Here is a 24,185-nt window from a genome sequence, read left to right as displayed (position 1 = left end):
CTACAGAATTACAGTCTTGAAACACATCTCTGTTCAATGGCCAAACTCTTGTTTTAGGAAAGCCATACATTGCCGTACCCACTATTGCTGCGTGTCCATATGCTTTCTCAAACAAAATTACTACATGGAACTGGGTGACAGCTTCTAGTCTCTCTTCGCTCCTTGTCGTAGGAACTTCATTGATCTAATAACTATTCAGTGGCTTGAAGAACGAAACGTCAGTGGCTGCAATCTCTGTGTTGTGTAAACTAGTAGCGAGAGCATAGTTACACCATTTTCTCGAGCAACCGCTAATGCTTTGAGAATTCTGGTGTGTGTACAATGTACATGTAGAGGGCGTAAAACTCATGTTTCCTTCGAAAGGTGGACTACTTCGATGAAATGTTTTAGCCACCGCACAAATATGTCTTTATTTCGGGACTGTACGCAGAAATTGTTCCAGGTGGAGCGCTGTCTTGCAATCCGTCTTTAGAGTGCATACTTTTGTAAAGTAGAAGTGTCTGGACATATAATTCAGTGGAAGATGCACCGCAATCTGCTATTGTATTAGAGACCCTTTCTTCACTGGCAAAAAGGTCTTACAGCCTTTATAAACTTCAGGCAAGAACTTTTAGAGGCTCTTTTTGGACTGTTGACAAGCCTGCATAGCCCGCGATGAAAACTCGAGTAGCAACCAGTTTATTCTCGTCAACGACCCACTCCAGTACGTCAAAAAATGATTAACGTTCTCTTTTTGAAACCTTTGGCCTGCGAAAAGGATGTCGGCTGTGGCTGAGGAAACTTGATCTCTGGACATCTAATAAACAACACCACTTCTAACCAGCATTTTTTTTTTCTTTTGACTCAAGCTGTCTCCAAAGCTAGGATGAGCAACTCCCGAGCTGTTATCCCAAACAGATATTCCTCTAGGTTAGGTGATGTGGCACTAACTCTTTTTCCACTTCTTGGGCAACTCACCCGTGCTACCTGTAATTTTATTCTGCTCCACTGGAAAACCGTTTATTCAATTTAAAGTCTGTGCAACGTAGCCCTTGGAACACCGTATGTCCTGGCAACCTCATTCACCCCCATGTCAACATTTCGCACTGATTCAAGTGCACGACACATATTATCTTCCTCCCCTTTGCGATATTTCCTTCCTAGCGGCATCTAGAACAAAACAATAACGGTATAGCCTGCACTAACACTGTTTTCCAGTCTATTTATTGACCAGGTATAATTTTAAAACTACAAGTAGGTGTTAATTACAAATGAAATAATGGGAACATACATTTAATAAAATTATAATTTTACTCACAAATTAGATTTAAAGATTTATTTCTGCAATAAAGGATGTCAGATTTTGTCAAATTATTCCAGTGGTCACCTCCAAGGTGACGGGTGGCTGCGGAAAAGTTTTTATAGGCGAAACGGGAAGGACTTTTAAAGAACGAATGAATGAACACGAACGCCAACGCGCCTAAAACAAAGCGAAATACTTGGTGGCGGAATGACAACTGTCGGCTTGGCAATGATTTCAGTAACGTATGTTGCGACTGAAATTTCTAACAACATATGTAACGTCAATAGAGAGGACGGCTGTAGGTTTCCGACATCGTGAATACGCTGACGCGGCATGCGAGCAATACGTACAACGTACGACCTTGCAGCCACCTCTGTGGACAGTAATATTTTGGATAAACATTTGTAAATAGGCTGTTTAGGTTTTTATGTTGGTAACGCCACGTAGCGCTCTGTATGAAAATCACTGACTGTGCTGTGTACAGTCTCTGGCTGGTTGGCATCGTTGGAATATTCACTATTGTAGTGTTGGGCAGTTGGATGTGAACAGCGCGTAGCGTTGCGCAGTTGGGGGTGAGCCCCCAGCAGTAGTGGATGTGGGGAGAGAGATGACAGAGTTTGTAGAGCGGACGATCTGGACGTGTGTCCGTCATAAAAAGGAAATTTGTCAAGACTGGATGTCATGAACTGATATGTATATTATGGCTTTTGAACACTATTAAGGTAAATACATTGTTTGTTCTCCATCAAATCTTTCATTTGCTGACTATGCCTATCAGTAGTTAGCGCTTTCAGTAGATAGAATCTTTTATTTAGCTGGCAGTAGTGAGTGGCGCTCGCTTTATTGCAGTAGTTCGAGTAACGAAGATTTTTGTGAGCTAAGTGATTTGTGAAAGGTATAGGTTAGTGTTAGTCAGGGCCATTCTTTTGTAGGGATTATTGAAAGTCAGATTGCGTTGCGCTAAAAATATTGTGTGTCAGTTTAGTGTTGATCAGAATATGTAAAGATAGGAATGTCTGAGTACGTTCAGTTTTGCTCAGCTGTTTGAAAATCAAATAACGTAGAGGTGTTCCAGCACTGTCATTTATAAATTTTTCTAAGGGGATGTTTCATATTCTCCCTCTCTTGATCTGCCAGTTTCGCTTCTAGCCAATGATCATGGCCAACCAGACATATTATTTCCTCCCACATGCGTTTCGCAAAATGACACAACGAGGAAACTCCAGAAGTTTAAGTTGGTGCAGAGGCTCACCGACCGACGTTTTTCCCATTCGCCATTCACGAATGGGAAAGGTAAGGTGCGATAAGACAGTGATATCAGGATTATTCCCCGCCACACACCGTCAGTTATGTAGATACAGATGTAGAGGGTCCAAAATCATCAATTCAAGGTATTCCACTAACACCAAAGAAAACAGGTTAATAATCCTCTTTGAACTAATAACTAGGTAGGCTACTATGGTCATATTTCGGACAGTCGCTGAAATCGGACGATGTTAAGTTTGTAATTCATTTAATTGAATGTGGGTGGAAAAGACGTCCCGTATTTTTATAGTGCTGGGATTATCTGACAGTGATCACACGACAGACTTTGCCGGAGATTATGGACGTTTTTGGACACTACAGTCCAATACAATTTGAATATTTATGATCTCTGCACCCAGTGACACAACGTGGACATCACGTCTGAGAGTGGTGGTTGACTGAGAAGACACAACAGATGACAGTATTCTCCTCCAATTGCGACAATATTCTGTGGGCACCCACTTACATAGGGAGAAATGATCATCACGATAAAACAAGCGAAATCAGGGCTCGCACAGAGAAATTTAATTGCTCATTCGAGAGTGGAACGGTAGGGAGACAGCTTGAAAGTGGTTCATTGAACCCTCTGTAAGGCACTTTATTGTGAATAGCAGAGTGGTCACGTAGATTGAGACGAACGGATAAGAGCATCTTAATGAAGGCGGATGCCGCCTGAAGTCTACACGACATAATACTGATGTGTGGAACAGTTTCCATGTACTCACGGGAAGGATGTCTGTTACGATCACAACACATAGAAATAGGACAGTGTCCTGGTTGGTCAGGTGAAGACGTCTAGAGAGCCGAACGGCTCCAACACGATGCTAAAGTTGCACCATGGCGACCTTTGATTAGGGCGTGAGAGGGCACGTGGATCACATGCGTTGCATGTTAGAAAAATTCTGTTCTTCACCCTTATCCAATTTGCCTGGATGATGTGAGATGTTTTACATCAGAAACGTTGCCGGATAATAAAAACGTTTTAGAGTCATAAACAGTGTGCCACAGCGGTACTTTTATCTGACACTGTTTGGAAAATATGTGTAAACACAAGTACTTCGTGACAAGCGATAATACGAAGCAGCTGTTACGCAGTCGTATTGCGTAGCCATTTATGCTGTTTACGTGTAGTTTGTATCGTGCAGTGCAGCACTCGAGTCATGAGGCTAAACATGGCGAGAGGCTGCATATTGCCCGATATGTACGAGGTGCATTCAAGTTCTAAGGCCTCCGATTTTTTTTTTTTCTAATTAACTACTCACCCGCAATCGATGAAACTGGCGTTACTTCTCGACGTAATTGCCCTGCAGACATACACATTTTTCACAACGCTGACGCCATGATTCCATGGCAGCGGCGAAGGCGTCTTTAGGAGTCTATTTTGACCACTGGAAAATCGCTGAGGTAATAGCAGCACGGCTGGTGAATGTGCGGCCACGAGAGTGTCTTTCATTGTTGGAAAAAGCCAAAAGTCACTAGGAGCCAGGTCAGGTGAGTAGGGAATATGAGGAATCACTTCAAAGTTGTTATCACGAAGAAACTGTTGCGTACGTTAGCTCGATGTGCGGGTGCGTTGTCTTGGTGAAACAGCACATGCGCAGCCCTTCCCGGACGTTTTTGTTGCAGTGCAGGAAGGAATTTGTTCTTCAAAACATTTTCGTAGGATGCACCTGTTACCGTAGTGCCCTTTGGAACGCAATGGGTAAGGGTTACACCCTCGCTGTCCCAGAACATGGACACCATCATTTTTTCAGCACTGGCGGTTACCCGAAATTTTTTTGATGGTGGTGAATCTGTGTGCTTCCATTGAGCTGACTGGCGCTTTGTTTCTGGATTTAAAAATGGCATCCACGTCTCATCCATTGTCACAACCGACGAACGAAAGTCCCATTCATGCTGTCGCTGCACGTCAACATTGCTTGGCAACATGCCACACGGGCAGCCGTGTGGTCGTCCGTCAGCATTTGTGGCACCCACCTGGATGACACTTTTCGCATTTTCAGGTCGTCATGCAGGATTGTGTACACAGAACCCACAGAAATGCCAACTCTGGAGGCGATCTGTTCAACAGTCATTTGGCGATCCCCCAAAACAATTCTCTCCACTTTCTCGATTATGTCGTCAGACCAGCTTGTGCGAGCCCGAGGTTGTTTCGGTTTGTTGTCACACGATGTTCTGCCTTCATTAAACTGTCGCACCCACGAACGCACTTTCGATACATCCATAACTCCATCACCACATGTCTCCTTCAACTGTCGATGAGTTTCAATTGGTTTCACACCACGCAAATTCAGAAAACGAATGATTGCACGTTGTTCAAGTAAGGAAAACGTCGCCATTTTAAGTATTTAAAACAGTTCTCATTCACGCCGCTGGAGGTAAAATTCCATCTGCCGTATGGTGCTGCCATCTCTGGGACGTATTGACAATGAACGCGGCCTCATTTTAAAACAATGCGCATGTTTCTATCTCTTTCCAGTCCGGAGAAAAAAAAATCGGAGGCCTTAGAACTTGAATGTACCTCGTAAAGCGTACCAGTGCGTATGGCTTTATATCCAAGCGAATTCCACTTTATAGATAAGAAGGAGAAAAAACACTGAAAGATATGCATGACTTACCCTCTTTTGCAACTTTTCAGACAACGCCACCTTCACTATTTTCATGGCTGAATGTATGATCTTCGACGCATTCACCAAGTGCAGTCCTTTTAACCTCCGGCGGTAAGCAGTCTATAAATAGCAAATTAAATACTTAGATTACTGCTAAGTTTTTTTTAAAGCTGAAAATTTCAATATACAATGATTTGAAAGAATTTTCAATTGTTATTAACTAAACTGGATTTTAAACATTAACAGAAGTGGAACAAAAATTTAAATTTGTCATGTTTTAATAACTAAACTGCTATCGAAAATTCTGTTACCATGACTTCTCCAGAATTCATGACGGCATTCAGCAACAAACTGTACGCACTATACCGCATAAAACGAAGGTAGCACCAAATCGATGAGAAAATATGTGCGAAGAGAAGTGGCATCAAACTCAAATAAGGTAATGCTAGAGCCAGGCAACTTATGTAAACATATATAATTTTAGACTAGTTTTGAGGAATAGTATTACAGATGTATAAAAGCAAAAATAATTTCAGGGATTGCTACTAAATGAAAACAATGAATGGTTTACGCAAATGATAACACTAACAGCTGAATACAAAGCCGATGTAGAAGAAATCGTGAGGGAGTTGAGGCGGAGAGCAATATTGACTTACCTGAATATTAGGATTAAATATTAGTATTAAATTTTGAAGAAAGGCAGATAACAGTCGAAGAATTGAAAATGGGTTGGTGAAAACTTCACAGGACGCACAAATTCATTTACTTAAGAACTTGTTTAATAAGTATAAAAAGTTGTTATTACGTAAAGGGATGTATCGAGGATGGATCGCGATGCTACTACAGTTTCAAGATATAATTAAGTTTACTGCGATAAAGTTAAGAGCTTACAACACTATAACACGACTACGTGAGAGATGGACAACTGAGAATATGAAGGTAGATGAGATGGCTAGTGGCACACAGCAAGAATGAGATAGAAGAGAGGACAGGGGCACTAATGGGACTCGATCGCTATGCTCAAAAGTACGAGATTCCCCAAAACAAGACAATAGATAAAGTAATTATAGATTGGAGAAAAGTGGGAGCGGAACACAACATCGATAGGAGCAGTACAGAGCAGGTATAGCCGAAGCAATGATTTACCCAGCTATAGGGAGTTAGTAGTCCGAAGAACATTTACTGTCATTTGCGCTAGGATGCGTATATAATGAGGACTGGTAAAGGAAAGGAAGCTGAAGGGGGAGTATAATTAAACCGAATATTTTTATGAGAAATAAATTCGGAAGCCCGTAGCAAAAAAACGCAGTACAGCAAATTACTTTCAACTTAAGGTGACACTAACTTTTTATACTGTGATATTAAATATAAACCCGCAACGAAAGAGAGACAAAAGAATCGTTTACGTTAAAGTTTTTTGTTGGGGAACTGTTTTGATTGTCACCTACAAAAACTGAAACTGTCTAGTAAACATTTTGTTTATTGCAGGCACATGTCATGTTTCACAGTGAAACTCCACGCCACACCTCCGCAGCACAGCCCTGGAGTAACCAATTTCGGCCACTCTCTTTGTCGCCTCTAAAGGCGTGCTGCGGTACTGTGAAGAGCGAATTGCACTGTTTACTCGGGCTGCAGACGTGTAACTATAAACAAATACGAAATCAGTTACGTAACTTTATTTTCATAAAGTGATAATGAAAACTGTATGATTATCCCATGTATGTACACCACTTTATGTGCGAACCGTTTCGGCGTCATAAGCTCCTGTTTCACCAGTGGTATAAAGTGGCTTAACATTAGGTTGGCTGTAAGTAGGGTGGCACTGTAGGAATCTTATAATATACTCGTTGCAGCGGTGCCATTGTGACATCTCACATTTTTCCCACCTTTCATTGCGGATAGGAATTACATTCGTCAAGTTTTTAATAAAATTTCAAATAATTATTCGTCGATTACCATCCGCTTGAGATAATGTTAGCCAGAGATAAGAGAGTGTGCATGTCGTTGCCTACCTTCTTATGTTCTCGTTTCTGATGAGTAAGCCAAAAATTATGACTGATATGCCTGATTAGTCTTGAGTTATCTCTCTCGATTAACAATGATCGTGTGGCTAAAAAGAGTACTGATCCGCCTTTAGCAAAAGCAGACTCAAATAAACGGAAGATACTATTGTGATAATTTATTTTCAAGAGCGTTTCCAATTACCATAACTGATTATATAGACCACGAGAAATGAGAAATCTTAGATACCATTTACTCAATCATATTGTGCTAGTCAAGTTGAGCGAAAAATAAAAAAGGAATGCCGAAAATGTTATTAGATGATTCTTCAGTTTCTCGAGAGGTTTTTGTTGTTCGAGCAGTCCACGAGTTTGCTGCCAATCCGCAGTGTCCAAAGGACACAATATTTCGGCGAGCAGACGTGTTGCCATTGTCAGCTCCACTGATAATTGAGATTCTGGGGGCTCGCGGCTGGCTTAATTCCCCTCCACTGCAAACCGTTCCCTCCGCGGTCCCGGCTGTGGTAACGTCGATGCAGTTGCTCGGTCTGCCCTGCTCGCCAGATTGTCTTCCAAATTATAGCCAGTGTTTGGTGCCAAGCATTGCTGACTATGACTGTACGTGTGGAAGATGGAGGTATTGTCTTTGACTTCTCCTTCTCCGCTTGTGCTGAATGGTGTTGAGGAGGTTGCAGTGGGTGCAATAGACGCTATGCTATTGCCTACTGTAGCCTTCATATCTGGCCATCAGGACCCACTGTAGTTTTCAGATACTGAAGCACACATACATAAAAAAAGCGTCGCCAAAGTGACGCAATTACTGTCGGCTTACTCCATCATAAACCTGCCTGCAACTACCCATGCCGGCCGGTGTGGCCGAGCGGTTTTAGGCGCTACAATCTGGAACCACGCGACAGCTACGGTCGCAGGTTCGAATCCTGCCTCGGGCATGGATGTGTGTAATGTCCTTAGGTTAGTTAGGTTTAAGTAGTTTAAAGTTCTAGGGGACTGATGACCTCAGCAGTTTAGTCCCATAGTGCTCAGAGCCATTTGAACCATTTTTGAACTACCCATGGACAATAATGATCCTCTTTGCCAAGACCTTCTCTCTTTGGATGATTCCATGTCAGAACATCATGCCCGTCTCCTGTTGGATACAGAACAATCGTAGCACCCATGTAACATCGTTCCTCCCATCCATGGAGATGAATCTGGCTATTACCATTCTTCCCCCAAAGCTACACCGTCAAACTCTGGCGCTACAAAGGCTATGTTCTAATATCTGAGACCAGCCCATGCAACACTGCGTGGGCTGATGATGTTGCAGATGGATCAATGATCATTGTCGTAGCTGTACTTGCTATAGCAACAACCAATGTCTGTTAATTGCATGGGGGTTTGGATGGAGTCGCACTATTGGAGAGTTTCTTACGGAAGCTGCTGGTCTTCTTACTTCATTGAGTGTCCCCGATACTACGCTACCACTGCGGGAGTCGGCTTCGATATTGCCCACCTCCAAGAAGTGCGCTTTGACAAGGTACCGGTTTTTAATGGATATCATGTCTATGTTACCCCATGCGCTGAAGGCGGTGGAGCGAAGGCGATATTCGTACTTTAAGTGATCGCGGTTGAAGATATTATTTATCTGCCATCGGACAAAGGTCTTCCGGTGACTTTCCATGGTTTTCGGGTCATCAATGTTTACGCTCCCTCTGGCTTGCGAAAGCGGCAGGCCGGTGGGGCTTTATTCGGAAGAAGTCGTGCCTTTTGTTGCGGACCGTTATGACCATTTTAATCTTAATAGAGTCTTCCACTTTATGACAACCCAGAAGATTCAATTCCCATCATACGACATACAAGGAACTACAACTGCTGGTGCAGCAGAAGAATCTTGCTGGCACGTGGCAACGTGTGTATGTAGATCGAAGTGGATTTACCTACGTTACGAGCCATTCGTCGTGTCGGCTTGAGAGCGTGTACGTTTCATCCGATCTCTCAGCTGCGGCAATTGGCACTGAGTTGTGGTCCACGGCTTCCTCTGACCACATCGTAGTCATAATCACCGTCTCTCCAACGGCAGAGCGTGTGCCACAGTCGAGGCACATAGAAATTTAATGCCAATCATTTCCATGATCCAGAGGGCAAGCAGTTAAGAGAGATGACGTGAGTCACCTCGATGAAGTCTGGTGCTTTGAAAAATGGCAGGGGGCTTTCGGAAGGGAGGGCGGCTCCAGTGCGGTCGACGAACACGCTGAAATGTTTGGTAATTGCCTTCACGCATCACATGCAGAGAACGGCGACAGCTAACTATAAAGGCCTCCTTCAAGTGATCCGCACAGGCATGCACAATAATCTGCTGAGAGCTTTGGACGTGGTACAAAGAGTTGATTTTGTCAATTCTCATCTGGCTTCTAGGAAAAATCATTTGGCCCTCATCTTACCAGCGATGAAGGCAGTAGCGAACTGGTTGCAAGCAGGGTTTGGCTATTTCGTGAGCGTGGGTCTTACCGTTACAGTTCGATATGACACACTTTCTTATCCCCCTCTGGAAGGATGCCCTGGGGTTGTCAGAGTGGCTGCCCTACTCCTGCACGATGGCTAAGCTTTGAACACTCCATCACAATGGTTTGTAGGGAACTCTGAGTCAGAAACTTGCTCATCTTTGACGAGTGTTGCCCATTCCAACAGCGCCTATTTCTCCTTCACTCTAACACCTCAAGAACTTTTTCATGGAATAAAGTTATGTCCATACAGACTTCCCATGTACCAGGACTCCTATGGCATGTGACGTATATGGCCTAATGATTGGGGTCACTAACGGAACTTGGTGGGGCGCCGCCATTCAGAGATCGCACATCCCTTCGAGTGCTGATCCGTGCACCATGTTGTCGTCGACACGGAGGCTCGTCCAAACTGATATCTGGTTCTCAATGAGAGACACATTACGTGTTTGCAATTACATACCATTAACATGGCAGAATTTCTGCTTTCCCCTAGTGTCATACTTTTAACAGGGATGAACATTAACTGATGCAGAGGTGTGGGTGTGCAGAGGTAAGGAAAAATACTTACTTTTCTTCTTTATGTGGCTTCAAACGCTGTGATGCCACTTTCGATTCTGTTCCAAGATGATACTTTTTCCGAAACACGAACACAAAAAAATGTCCAGATGTGTGTGAAATCTTATAGGACTTAACTGCTAAGGTCAACAGTCCCTAATTTTACACACTACTTAACCTAAATTATCTCCTAAGGACAAACACACACACACCCATTATTGAAGGAGGACTCGAACCTCCGCCGGGACCAGCCGCACAGCCTACGACTGCAGCGCCTCAGACCACTCGGCTAATACCGCGCGGCCCACGAACGCTAACGCACTGAATTGGGTCTCTTCAAGTTTTCAGCAAGATCATCCTTGATTTTTTGGGTATTTCTCAAACATTGTCTTCCTCATCAGTTCACCATTCAAGGTATCACCAATATTATGGCAGTGCTTTTGGGTGGACTATTCCTGAATCCTCCCCATAGCTGCGGTGTGCCTGGTATGAGAAGGCGAGAATTTGATTGGTGTTCGTACTGGAACTTGACCGATTTGACCCATGTCTTAGGACTATGGAATGTTTATCGAGAAGAAATGCCTACGTTATCCCTGATGGGGCTTGGGGATCAATGTGAATCTATCTGTCTCCAACCGAGCGAGGTGGTGCAGTGGCTAGCACACTCGACTCGCATTAGGGAGGACGACGGTTCAATCCCGCGTCCGGCCATCCTGATTTAGGTTTTACGTGAATTCCCTAAATCGCTCCAGGCAAATGCCGTGATGGTTCCTTTGAAAGGGCACAACCGACTTCCTTCCCCTTCCTTCCCTAATCCGATGAGACCGATGACCTCGCCGTCTGCTACCCTCACCCAGAAACAGCCCCCACCCCCCCCCCCCCATTTCTGTCTCCAGCTGGTATGCGGTCGCTGTTTTGTTTTGTTCCGCCAGGAGGGCGTCCTATATTAATTTTTGTTGTATGTTATTTTGATCATGTCCCCAGATCTTAAATGAAGCTTGTAAGAGATCCATCACTAAGAAATTTATTGCTAGCGCACTCGAGTAGATTAACTTTGATGGATTGCTCACGCAATGCCTGCGATATTTAAGCTACAATAGAATCGCAGACCAGAGAGCAGTGTCGCCAGCAGTAGTATTAGTAGCTCGCGGTTTGGCGCCTGTATCAGATCGCTCGTAGAGAGCAGTTGTCGAGTTGTATAGCTCACGCAGAGCACTTGCGTGCTGGAGTTCGGACAATGCAGTCCAGTAGTGTTTTGTAGCTCAAGAAGAGCAGTAGAGTTATGGAATTACCAACGTCGGTAGCTGGAAACGATGGCGTTGCCTGAACGATGTAGTATAAGATAAACGAAAAAGATTATTGTTCTTTATTGCTGCGCGCATGTGTTAATTGCTACAACTGATTTTTGGACTATTGTTACATCAAAGTCACATGTAAATATTCTCAAAAATCTTTCAATAATAATCTTTCTTATAAAGATAACTTTTGACAGTCATTCATGGCTCAAATGGCTCTGAGCACTATGGGACTCAACTGCTGAGGTCATTAGTCCCCTAGAACTTAGAACTAGTTACACCTAACTAACCTAAGGACATCACAAACATCCATGCCCGAGGCAGGATTCGAACCTGCGACCGTAGCGGTCTTGCGGTTCCAGACTGCAGCGCCTTTAACCGCACGGCCACTTCGGCCGGCAACAGTCATTCATCTGAATTTAAAGTTTGTACTAATTTCTCCTGTACATAGTCATGCCGATTATCGTAAATAAAATCAGTTGTTTTTCATTCATAACAAAATGTAGTTGCCAGCATTGCACTGGGCTGTGCCAAAAATTTTTTTTATAGGAGCAGATATATACATATCATCCAGCGACATCATTGAGGTAAAAATTTTCAGTTTATTCAGAATGATTTTTCAGGGCCATGATGCAGCACTGCTGACGTCCATAGTTACTTGTTTAGATTCGCAGTCAGTTAATTATTGAAAGGTTACATTAAGAGATTTCTTCTGAAAGGTTATATAAGAGTCACATGTTTATTGAGAGGTTAGTCACTTTTTTACTAGGAGGTTATGGAATTTATCTGTTGGGAGGTTACAAGCTACTGCATTTTCGTACCCTGATTTTAAAAAAAACCTCATTAAGGCAAGTGTTCGGGATAAGCGGCAAATTCGGGTTCGAGGCCCGGTCCAGCGCAGTTTTTCGTAGGTCGCCAATGAATTCGAGAATGGAAGTCACACCGAACAGTTTCTTTGAGCATAACTGTTGCTGCAGTTTTGACCATTAGTTCCTTACCTCTAAGTACCCAGTTCAGGAATCTTTACCACTGTCACATGCACAATTTTTTACTTTATAATTTTTGAGACTCTTTGAGTGTATTGTGAATATAGTGAGATTTATTACGAACCAACGAAATTAGTTTCTGTTAGAAATGAATAGGTAGGCCGTGCAAACACGAAAACGCGTAAAATATTTCCTCATTTTTTGTTAAAGTGAAACTAGGAAATTAATGCAGCAATTTGGAACTAACCTTTTTCGTTGGGCAGGTAAGCTGGTACGATACTCTCCAAGTCAGGAGTCGAACTGTGCATGCTGAGCCCACAGTTAAATACCGCACAAAGCGATGCACACAGATGGCACCACTCGCCAGGCGGTCTCCAGCACGGGATCAAATGGTATCGCTCATCACGAAAGAGGTGCACATAACAGGAACCGCATCATGTTTCCACCACAAGGCATTAAAATAGTCCTGTCCATTTGCCAAGAGTTGTGTAGGCCGCTATAGAATGCACTGAAAGTAGAACCTCCGTCCTGCTTTCGAGTGATGTCAGGCAAATAGCTCTCTTGTTCGCAGTTATAAGTGGCAGCAAGGCTTCATTCGGCCAGTTATTGATTCGGTTGCCAGCAGTTAGCAGTTTCAGTTATCAGCAAGCCACCACCAGCCGCCGCAAAATTTATCCAGTAATTGGCTTTGCTGGCACCAACAGTAGCCGGGACTGAACTACAATTATATTAAGTAACTATAGTTCACTGAGTTAGATATAGACCAGAGTTCAGAACTTTTAATTCATTTCCACGCTCTCTCGTCAACCTAAAGCTGAATATTTGTGCACATATTATTTTAATAAATGCCTTCAAGAGCGGTACTCTGGCACCCACCGATCCTATACCACATACTCGTCCATCCCTGCATAACTCTTGCATCCCACCTCTTGCCTCATGGTTCATATCCTTGTAATAGACTATATGTAAGACCTGTCCATTGGATTCTTCCACCAGCACCTGCTCCAGTGTGGTCACAGGCTTTACCTGTCCCATCAAAGGTAAGAGTACCTTTGAAATCAGTCATGTGATCTAGTATCTAAGCTGCAGCTACTGTGCAGCATTCTACATGGGCGTGAATACCAACAGACCGTCTGTCCACGTCAATGGCCTCTGACAATCTGTGGCCAAGGAGCAGCTGGACCACCCCATTGCTGAGCACGTTGTCCAAGACGACGTTCTTCATTTCAATAGCTGCTTCACAGCCAGTGCCATCTGGGTCTTTCCTCCAGAACAGCTTTGTTCCCGTAACCCTTCTCCCCTCAACCTTCGATAGTCATTGTTATTATCCATCTACTGACTTAACTTTTCCCAACATTACACAGGCCTCTATTCCACCAATGCACTCAGTCTTTTTTACTTCTCTCCTTTTGCGTTACGACCTTTCCCTCCCCCATCCACCCGCCATCTAACCACCAAACTGCATCTAGCTGCCCTGCCCTCTCTCCACCTCGTCCCTGTATGCTCCCACAAGTAACACTTTACCATCCCCCATCCCAGTCTCCTCCGTCACCCATCACCCAGCTGCCTCTCTTATCATGCGCTGCTGCTCGCAGTCTGGATTCAACTGCAAGAGGCTATGGTCAGGTGTGCATGAGTTCAGTTTGTGTGAGTGTATGTTTATGTTGTCTTAGTTTCTGACAGTCTTTTAGTTATGCCGATCTGCGACTCAGTATCTCCCCTGTATGGTGAGCAGCAACTATCTTTTCATAATATTGCTAATGATTCTTAATAGTTATTCATCCTGCTACCGTCATACTTTTTATTGTAATAATACACTCCTGGAAATTGAAATAAGAACACCGTGAATTCATTGTCCCAGGAAGGGGAAACTTTATTGACACATTCCTGGGGTCAGATACATCACATGATCACACTGACAGAACCACAGGCACATAGACACAGGCAACAAAGCATGCACAATGTCGGCACTAGTACAGTGTATATCCACCTTTCGCAGCAATGCAGGCTGCTATTCTCCCATGGAGACGATCGTAGAGATGCTGGATGTAGTCCTGTGGAACAGCTTGCCATGCCATTTCCACCTGGCGCCTCAGTTGGACCAGCGTTCGTGCTGGACGTGCAGACCGCGTGAGACGACGCTTCATCCAGTCCCTAACATGCTCAATGGGGGACAGATCCGGAGATCTTGCTGGCCAGGGTAGTTGACTTACACCTTCTAGAGCACGTTGGGTGGCACGGGATACATGCAGACGTGCATTGTCCTGTTGGAACAGCAAGTTCCCTTGCCGGTCTAGTAATGGTAGAACGATGGGTCCGATGACGGTTTGGATGTACCGTGCACTATTCAGTGTCCCCTCGACGATCACCAGTGGTGTACGGCCAGTGTAGGAGATCGCTCCCCACACCATGATGCCGGGTGTTGGCCCTGTGTGCCTCGGTCGTATGCAGTCCTGGTTGTGGCGCTCACCTGCACGGCGCCAAACACGCATACGACCATCATTGGCACCAAGGCAGAAGCGACTCTCATCGCTGAAGACGACACGTCTCCATTCGTCCCTCCATTCACGCCTGTCGCAACACCACTGGAGGCGGGCTGCACGATGTTGGGGCGTGAGTGGACGACGGCCTAACGGTGTGCGGGACCGTAGCCCAGCTTCGTGGAGACGGTTGCGAATGGTCCTCGCCGATACCCCAGGAGCAACAGTGTCCCTAATTTGCTGGGAAGTGGCGGTGCGGTCCCCTACGGCACTGCGTGGGATCCTACGGTCTTGGCGTGCATCCGTGGTTCGCTGCGGTCCGGTCCCAGGTCGACGGGCACGTGCACCTTCCGCCGACCACTGGCGACAACATCGATGTACTGTGGAGACCTCACGCCCCACGTGTTGAGCAATTCGGCGGTACGTCCACCCGGCCTCCCGCATGCCCACTATACGCCCTCGCTCAAAGTCCGTCAACTGCACATACGGTTCACGTCCACGCTGTCGCGGCATGCTACCAGTGGTAAAGACTGCGATGGAGCTCCGTATGCCACGGCAAACTGGCTGACACTGACGGCGGCGGTGCACAAATGCTGCGCAGCTAGCGCCATTCGACGGCCAACACCGCGGTTCCTGGTGTGCCCGCTGTGCCGTGCGTGTGATCATTGCTTGCACAGCCCTCTCGCAGTGTCCGGAGCAAGTATGGTGGGTCTGACACACCGGTGTCAATGTGTTCTTTTTTCCATTTCCAGGAGTGTAGTTTTAATGGCGGAAAGTTCCGTATGTGCTACACTTTTAATCGGTTACACCAGAATGGAATATTTTTTCTAAATTACCTTGTAGCAGACTTCGAGATTGCGGATGAGGTTGATATCCGTGCGCACGATGTGTCCACCATTCACGTTTGCCAAGTCGAAGACGATCACATCTCCAAGAGAGTAGTCTTCGACCAACATAATTTCCAATGCGCAGGTCATTGTCTTGCCATACAGCGGCCAAATTATATTTGTCGGGTCTTCGTCCACTGCAGTCCAGACGTGCACGCGATATGCGTCCTTTGTGAGTCGTGGCATCGTCATCATTTTTCTGTAGCAGACACAATACTCCTGTTGGTAAATGCTTATGAGAAATAGGATAGTATATGCGGTTGACATAAAGTTACAATCTACGAAGTAGAGGAACAAACAATAACTCATGCATCCAGAATGAATCCTTCACCCTACCGTGGAGTGTGCACTCTTTGGAAATATCCTAGTTCGTTAAAACTATGACTCGCATCGGGATACAAATTCGGAACTTTGCTGGCGGCGCCCTCCTGAGGTATCTAGGTACTGTAATATTATTGGGATTTCCGTAGTATGAAAGCTGTGAAGACCTTTGGAAAGACATTCACCTATCTGTATGTTAAATGATCAACTTATGAAATGAGACCTATTCTTTGAAAGACATTTGTTTTATATAATTTACGAACTGTAAAGATGCGCATCTAGCGCGGACGCTAATACATCGATTGTGCAGTCAAAGAAACATTTTAACAGAAGCTGAACTGACGTTCCGCTTCGATCTACATAAAAGATGACAGTAAAAAAAACTTTTGTAGATCTTCAGATTTTAATGTACTTCTGCTTGTAATGTGAACACGTAAAAGAAGGTCGACTTTAAGCTAAAAAAGTGAGCGGTCTTGCCAGCGTGCAGACAACATTATTAATTAATAACATTCAAGTAATTTATGTTCGAAACTGTAAATCGGCAAGTTATTGTTATCGGAGGTGTTGAACAGTGCAAGAATTGTCTTTAACGAAGCAGAAAAGTAATGACTGTAATTTGTGACGAAAACGTGAACGTAGGAGCTAGTACAGGACAGGCTGAAATCTGATTGCACCATAGAGTTAGAAAATTACTTATGTAAGTTATGCTGTTTATAAAGTAGCTCTAATTGCTTGTGAGAATTATTAGAATAAATATCGTGTTTACCAGATTTCTTATTCTGTTCTTTTCCTTTATACTTTTTTAACCTCCAAGCCATATAATTTTTAGAAATGTCAAACACCCTTTACTACAGCAGAAAATACTGCGGCATCCTGGTCGTGTACAGAAGGCCGCCCCTTGTCTTCTATACAACTCATAGCTGCCCCATTTATTAATGATTTCATTTGCAAATGCAATTTTTTTTACTGTTCATTGTTAAAGGTCCCTTAGGTAATTATAAAATTCATACTGATTGCGTAAAGAAATCCGGGTTGTTCTTTTCCAAATAATAAATGTCTTTGCGCAATCAAAAACTAGCCTCCTTCTGACAACGATCAGGAGCCGACCAGAAGACGGACGTCTTCGACCGCTTTCGTGTCTCCTGTGGCAAAGCTGTGCCAAACTGGGAACACGACATTCTAGTATGAAACACAGATTTAAATTGAAAGGATTGAAATATATTTAACCTAATAAAAATAATAATAATTTTTTTTATCATACTAGAGTACCAATGACAACCCTCCCTCAGTCTGCGAGTTTAGGAATTCCTTCTGAAGTAGCAGACCCGCAAGGTATGCAGGAGAGCTTCTTTGAATCAGTAAGTGTAAAATATCCGTGAGTAGAATTCATTGTTGTACCACATAATACTTTAACAAGCTGTGGAATAGAACTTTAATAAATATTCTGATTCCATTTTGAAATGGTGGCATGCACTTTATGTGAACTGCAGTCGGCACTCGTTTTCTGAAACTGCAAAAATTACTTCTCATCAGCAGGCTTCATTCCAAATGTGAAAAAATGCTCCAAGGAACTAACGTTCCACTGCAACTGAAAATATTGAAATGTTAGATAATCTTGTCAGTAAAGTATTTAATATCTACGTGTTACAGTATCACTCTACAACAAGGCCTTATTATTAAGTTAAATCAAACTAAGAGGAAATATTATCAAATACCAGTTACAAGTTAAAAAAGATTTCAAATAGAGGCTTTTGGGAAATAATGAAAGTTTCCATTTTAAAACAGGTAAAGTTCTTGAAACATTACAGAAACTCAGTTAACGTGCGAACATCACGTATTCACGAATTTTATCGAAAAAAGGCATTTACTCTCAACGTTCAAATTGGTGCACGGCTGAAGAACTATGGCTTAAGCGTTCACACGTTACGTAATTATTTACAAAGTATGCGAAGTATCTTTCTCCTCGTAAAACTCATTAACTGAAGAATTTACACTACCTTCAAAATAGCTTCCATATACTATACAACACTTAAATATATAGAACAAGTAACATTTATAAGCGCTGGGCAAAACACAACCTGAAGTCTCACAACAACAAAAATAGTAGAAAATGACTGAAACTCCTTATCGAACGGTCCTGCATGCGATTCCAACATTTGTCACTAAAAAGACGCACTGACCAGAAATTATCATGTGTTGATAGACACACTATTCTCCAGATACAACACTTCACCCCATTTGTCCGTAGCAATGCAACGTGGTAAAACTTCAAAAATATTGTAGCAGGAAAAGGAGTCACTAAGCACAACTAATTGGAAGCAAATGTAATTCCTCCACTAAAGAAGCTTCTCAGTCACTCCTCTGACCAATTTCTCAGTATTATTCGTCAGTTAGGCACCATCACAAGATTGAAACAACAGAAAAGACAGAGAAGACCAAACACACAGCGGTGCATTTTCTCACAGTTTCGATTAGAGAGCGACAGAATGTTACGGAGATGCTCATCAAACTCCATTGGCAGACGCTGGGAGGGATGCATTGTACATAAAATTGATCTTGCGAGGGCGTACATTCCACAAAGAGTCGAGTAACAAATTACCTCCTCCCAAAACCGCCACTCGAAATGAAACGACAAGTAAATCAGATGTAATAGAGTTCATATGGAGGTTTCAGTCAGATTACATCTTGTTCAGGCAAAGATCCCGAAATAAGATATTGGAATGTAAAGCTTACCCTGGAGCAGATACAAACTCAGATCAGAATTTTGTAGTGGTGAAGAGCAGACTTAAGTTTAAAGAGACTACTCAGGTAGAATCAATGCGCAAGTAATGTAACACGGAGATACTAAGGAATGAAGAGACAAACTTCAAGTTCTCTAATGCTAGAGATACTGCGATAATGAATAGCTCAGTGCTCAGTACAGTTGTAGTGGACAAAAGGGCATTCATAAAGTTGGAAAGAAAACCACAGGAACAAGGGAAGTAACTGTGAGAAAACAACGGATGATAGATCGAACACTTCCGCTGATCGACGAAAGAAGGAAGTAAAAAACTTCGGGTATACAGAAATACAAGTCACTCAGGAATGAAATCAGTATGAAATGCACAGAAGCTAAGGCGAAACGGCTGCATGAATGAAGTGAAGAAATAGAAAAAGAAATGACTGTCGGAAATACAGATTCCGTGTACAGCAAAGTCAAAACGAACTACGGTGAAATTAAAGGCAAGATTTTTAACATTAAGAGTGCAAAGGGAATTCCACTGCTAAATTACGAGAAGAGAGGGGATGGATGGAAAGGGCACACTGAAGGCCTCCATGAGGAGGAAGACTTGCTGATGAAGTGATAGAAAAAGAAATGGGGGTCAACACTGAAGAAATAGAGGATCCATTATTAGAATCAGAATTTAATGGTGCTTTGGAAAGATTTAGATCACATAAGGCAGACGGAATGGATAACATTCCATCGGAATTTCTAAAATCATTGGGGTGAAGTGGCAACAAAATGACTATTCACGTTGGGGTGTCGTATGTTTGTGAGTCCGCTGATATATCCCTGACTTTACCAAAACCATCATCCATACACTTCCGAGGATTGCAAGTGCTGACAAACGCTAGAATTATCGCACAATCAGCTTAAAAGCTCATGCACACAAGGTAGTGACAAGAATAATTTACAGAAGAATGGAAAAGAAAATTCAGGGTGTTTTGGAAGACGATCAGCTTGGCTTTAGGAAACGTGAAGGCACCAGAGAGTCAGTTCTGTCATTGTAATTGATAATGGAAGGCAGACTAAAGAAAGACACGTTCATAGGATTTGTCGACCCAGAAAAAGCGTTCGACAATGTGAAATGGAGCAAGACGTCGTAAATTCTCAGAAAAATAGGGGTAAGCTGTATGGAGAGACGGGAAATATACAATATGTACAAGGGGGAACAATAAGATTTTAAAATCAAGAACGATGTGCTTCGATATAAAATGATGTAAGACAGTCTTTCGCCCATATTGTTCAAGCTATACATAGGAGAAGGACACAAAAAAAATAAGAGGTTAAAGAATTAGGTCAAAATTCTGGGTGAAAGGATATCAGTGATAAGATTTGCTGTTGAAACTGCCACCGTCAATAAAAGAGAAGAAGAATTACAGGATCTGTTGAATGGAGTGAACAGTTTAATGAGTACAGAATATGGATTGAGAATATAATCAAGAAAGAGGAAAGTGTTGCGAAGTAGTGGAAATGTAACATCGAGAAACGTAATATCAGAATTGGTGTTCACGAAGTAGAGGAAGTTAAGGAATTCCCCAACGTAGGCAGTAAAACAACACATGAGGAACGGAGCAATGATACCATAAGAAAACAGTCTAACACTGGAAAATAGGTCATTCCTGACCAAGGAAAGACTACTGGTATTAAATTTAGGCCTTAAGTTGAGGAAGAATTTCTGAGGATGTACGTTTGGAGGAAAAACATCGTGTGGTAGTGAAACATTGACTGTGGGAAAACTAGAACAGAAGAAAATCAAAGCGTTTGAGGACTGCTGCTACAGAAGAATATTGAAAATTAGGTGGACTGATAAAGTAAGGATTATGGTGTTTCTCTGCTGAAAGGGATGTATGGAAATCACTGACAAGAAGAAGGGACAATGTGATAGCACATCGTCAGGGAGTAATTTCCATCAAACTAGAGGGAGCTGCAAAGGGTAAAAACTGAGGAGGGTAACAGAAATTGTGATACATCCAGGAAATAATTGATAATGTAGGTTGCAAGTGCCACTCTGAGATAAGTTTGTCAACAGAGAGAAATTTGTGGTGGGACGTCTCAAACCGATGGTAAATTTTGGCTATGTTACATTGTCTGAAATATAGCTCAACCTTATTATTATCATTCAACATCACGTAAGGCTAACGTTAATTGTATAGAGGGTAACATGTACTACTGCAGCATTTCAAGTAAGTGAAGATCCACCATGGAATATATGAAGAAGCTGATGATGTAAAATATTCTCCATCTGTTACACCTTTGAAGAAGATGAGGATGTTCAGAGTCAAACAGCACAGTATTGCCACGATTTTGTTTTGTAGTGGACATTTTGGAAATGATCGATAAAACACATGAGAAATGCGTACCACATCACTTTGAATCTTGATTTTAGAGTTCGAAGAACCTGACTTAGAATGAATTGTATTAGATCTTCTCCCACTGTTTCGTCCGACTAGATTATAAGATAATTTGCATGGGACATTGGATTCGATTTTTCGAATCATAGGTGAGTAGATGATATATGGAAGAACTTAAAGCGAGAATAACGTTAACAACATTGAAAGTTTTTTCATCTGATTAAGTGCTTTGCCAGTACTTCATTTCGCACAGGGGAGAAAACAGAGACGTAGGGAAAAAAACATGGGTGCCTAGTTCTCTTCAAAAACTATATTAGCTTTTCGTGTGCGAGTACGAGGACATTGGAAAAACTTGTATTTGGAGAGTGCAGTATCCATATTCTGCTCTTAGCGTCTCATTACACATAAAGTGGAGTGTACAATTCGGCATTTTTCTGATACTGGTCTAATGCCAAAGTATTTCTTCAGTAAACTAGGAGACGATAACAATTTGAGGGTAACGCTGACTATCACACAGGAAAGTACTTGATGGTAAAAAAAATTACGACTGGTGAATCATCTTTTGGAAAATAAACTGTCATTTGATGGAACAAAAATTTAAAAAACCGTGTCATCTGAGCACAAACACAATAGGAAAGTTTCTACACAGAACGACATTATTTTAGCGTAACATATGAATTTAAATCGTGAGTAGAATACAACACATGCAACTGAAAAATGAAACTGAAAGAGATATTTCAATATGTATTAGGGTACACTATTAAGTGATCCCTACTTTTCAGTTTGATAACGAGAGTTCACTATCTGTTTTCCACCACACACCACGCATTTGGTTTACACAGAAAAAATGCAGCCGAGGATGCAGTGAGCATATATGTTTTTTGGTTCTGTGAGTTGATGCTAGCGGATCCATAGTTGTCATACGGTTTTACACAACAATGTCGAGATAGGCACTGAAATGAAGTACGAAGAGGGCGCTGTCACTTTGTGGGTTGTCACCAATGTTTAGGAATAAAAGTACAAACAACGGAAGTGCTGGTCATGTTGTTAACATATGTAGTGGCAACAAAACTGTTGAAATCTAGATCACAGGAATAAAGTCTTCTGCGTTGAAATGATGATACGACCGCACATTTTAAAGATGCGTTTCACTAAACGAGTTTTTAAAAAGGGATACCATTTCAAGCAGCCTAACAAAACTATCGAACGCTGTGAGATCGAAACAGTCATTAAAAGAACTGTCGAATTTTAAAGCAGAATGACTGATAAAACTTATAACTGATTTTTCAAAGACATAATAAATAAATTTGCATAACCAGTTACACTGCTATGAGTATTATTTTATATTTTAACTACAGCCCTATTTCAGTTATACAACCATCATCACATTATCTGTAATAAATCTTGGTAAATTTGTTGTTTAACGTGTGAGTTACGAACAACGAGATTTTACATTCGTTTTCAAGTCCTGACTTCCATGCAACATCGTTGCTTCTGCTCTCTATTTGTTACTGACTGTATTTTACGGCCGGCCGGGGTGGCCGAGCGGTTGTAGGCGCTACAGTCTGGAACCGCGCGACCGCTGCGGTCGCAGGTTAGAATCCTGCCTCGGGCATGGATGTGTGTGTTGTCCTTAGGTTAGTTAGGTTTAAGTAGTTCCAAGCTATAGGAAACTGATTATCTCAGAAGTTAAGTCCCATAGTACTCAGAGCCATTTGAACCATATATTTTACGTTAGTGTAACAGAAATAATCATTTTCGTAGTTTGGTCTGACTCTTCGTTTATTAGACGTCAGAAATAAAACTGTCTGTAGTTGACGTTTAGTGACGGCAGTTGTGACAGATTTCAACATCATACTGAAGTTTATTTCTGACTACTACTGAACGAAAAGTCAGGACAAACTGAAAAACTAATCATCGTTGTTACATTAACTCAAAATATAATCAGTAACAAACAGATAGCAACAGGAACAACGATACTGCAGGGAAGTCAGGACTGGAAACGTATGTAAAACCATATTATTCATAATTCACATGTAATACAAGAAATGTACCACATATTTATACAATGTTCAATTACAGCTATCCTGATGATGGCTGTGTAGCTGAAATAGGACCATAGTTCAAATAAAAAGTAATACTCACAACAGCGTATCTGGTTATACGAATTTATATGTGCTTGAAAGACATTCGCTATGCAGCAGTCCCAGAGGATCCAAAAATGATTTTCCATTTGATCGTAGACGTAAATATTTAAATACTGTTTTAGTAACATAAAAGATTCTACTGTTTTTCCAAGAAATGTAATATTTTCATTTCACGAAGAAGTGACAAGATAACGTATGCCTATACTTGGTTAGACAAGAGTCCAAACATTGGTACATGTGCCCTTCACAATCATATATCCATTACAATACAGCATGAAAAGCTACTGAACAAATAACAACTCTTTATTAATTTAAAAATACTAAAGATAGGTCAGAACTCACAAGTGCTTCATTAAAAACTGGAAGTCGCTTCCTCCAATATCTCTGTTCATTAGTAACTCGGGAAATCTGTGTTTGAGGGAGAAGTATGCGTCTAATCCCAGTTTCACCTTCTCCATGCTGCACTTGGAGTTGATGTACATTCGCTCAATGAGGGAGTCGTCTGGAACACAGATTTCCTGTAGTGAATATAAAGGTAGATGTTCAGAAGGATACTAAGGAAACAGTAAACAGAAAGGATTCTTATATGGACAGCTGTTTTGCTATAAAGAATTTCGTACGATAGAACTGGTAAGAAATGTACTTTTTCAGTTTTTTACTATATATGTGTCATTAAAACTGTCGTATGGTCCCACAATC

At 42.3% G+C, this 24,185-nt stretch overlaps 1 protein-coding gene across 1 annotated transcript in view; it reads right to left on the bottom strand.

Annotated features, from left to right (window-relative positions):
• LOC124612311 (clavesin-1-like) overlaps positions 1 to 24,185 on the bottom strand; it is a 48,151-nt gene that overhangs the window by 7,072 nt on the left and 16,894 nt on the right. The window contains exons 3-5 of the mRNA XM_047140434.1: positions 23,829 to 23,988; positions 15,853 to 16,102; positions 5,206 to 5,316 (exon numbers count right to left, since the gene is read on the bottom strand). Coding sequence (XP_046996390.1) covers positions 5,206 to 5,316; positions 15,853 to 16,102; positions 23,829 to 23,988 — 521 coding nt within the window. The remainder of the gene's footprint in view (positions 1 to 5,205; positions 5,317 to 15,852; positions 16,103 to 23,828; positions 23,989 to 24,185) is intronic.

This window comes from Schistocerca americana, chromosome 4 (genome assembly GCF_021461395.2).
Source record: "Schistocerca americana isolate TAMUIC-IGC-003095 chromosome 4, iqSchAmer2.1, whole genome shotgun sequence".
NCBI classification, from domain to species: Eukaryota; Metazoa; Arthropoda; class Insecta; order Orthoptera; family Acrididae; genus Schistocerca; species Schistocerca americana.
Note: the sequence above shows the minus strand (reverse complement) of the source record. Positions and strands in the feature narration are given on the sequence as shown.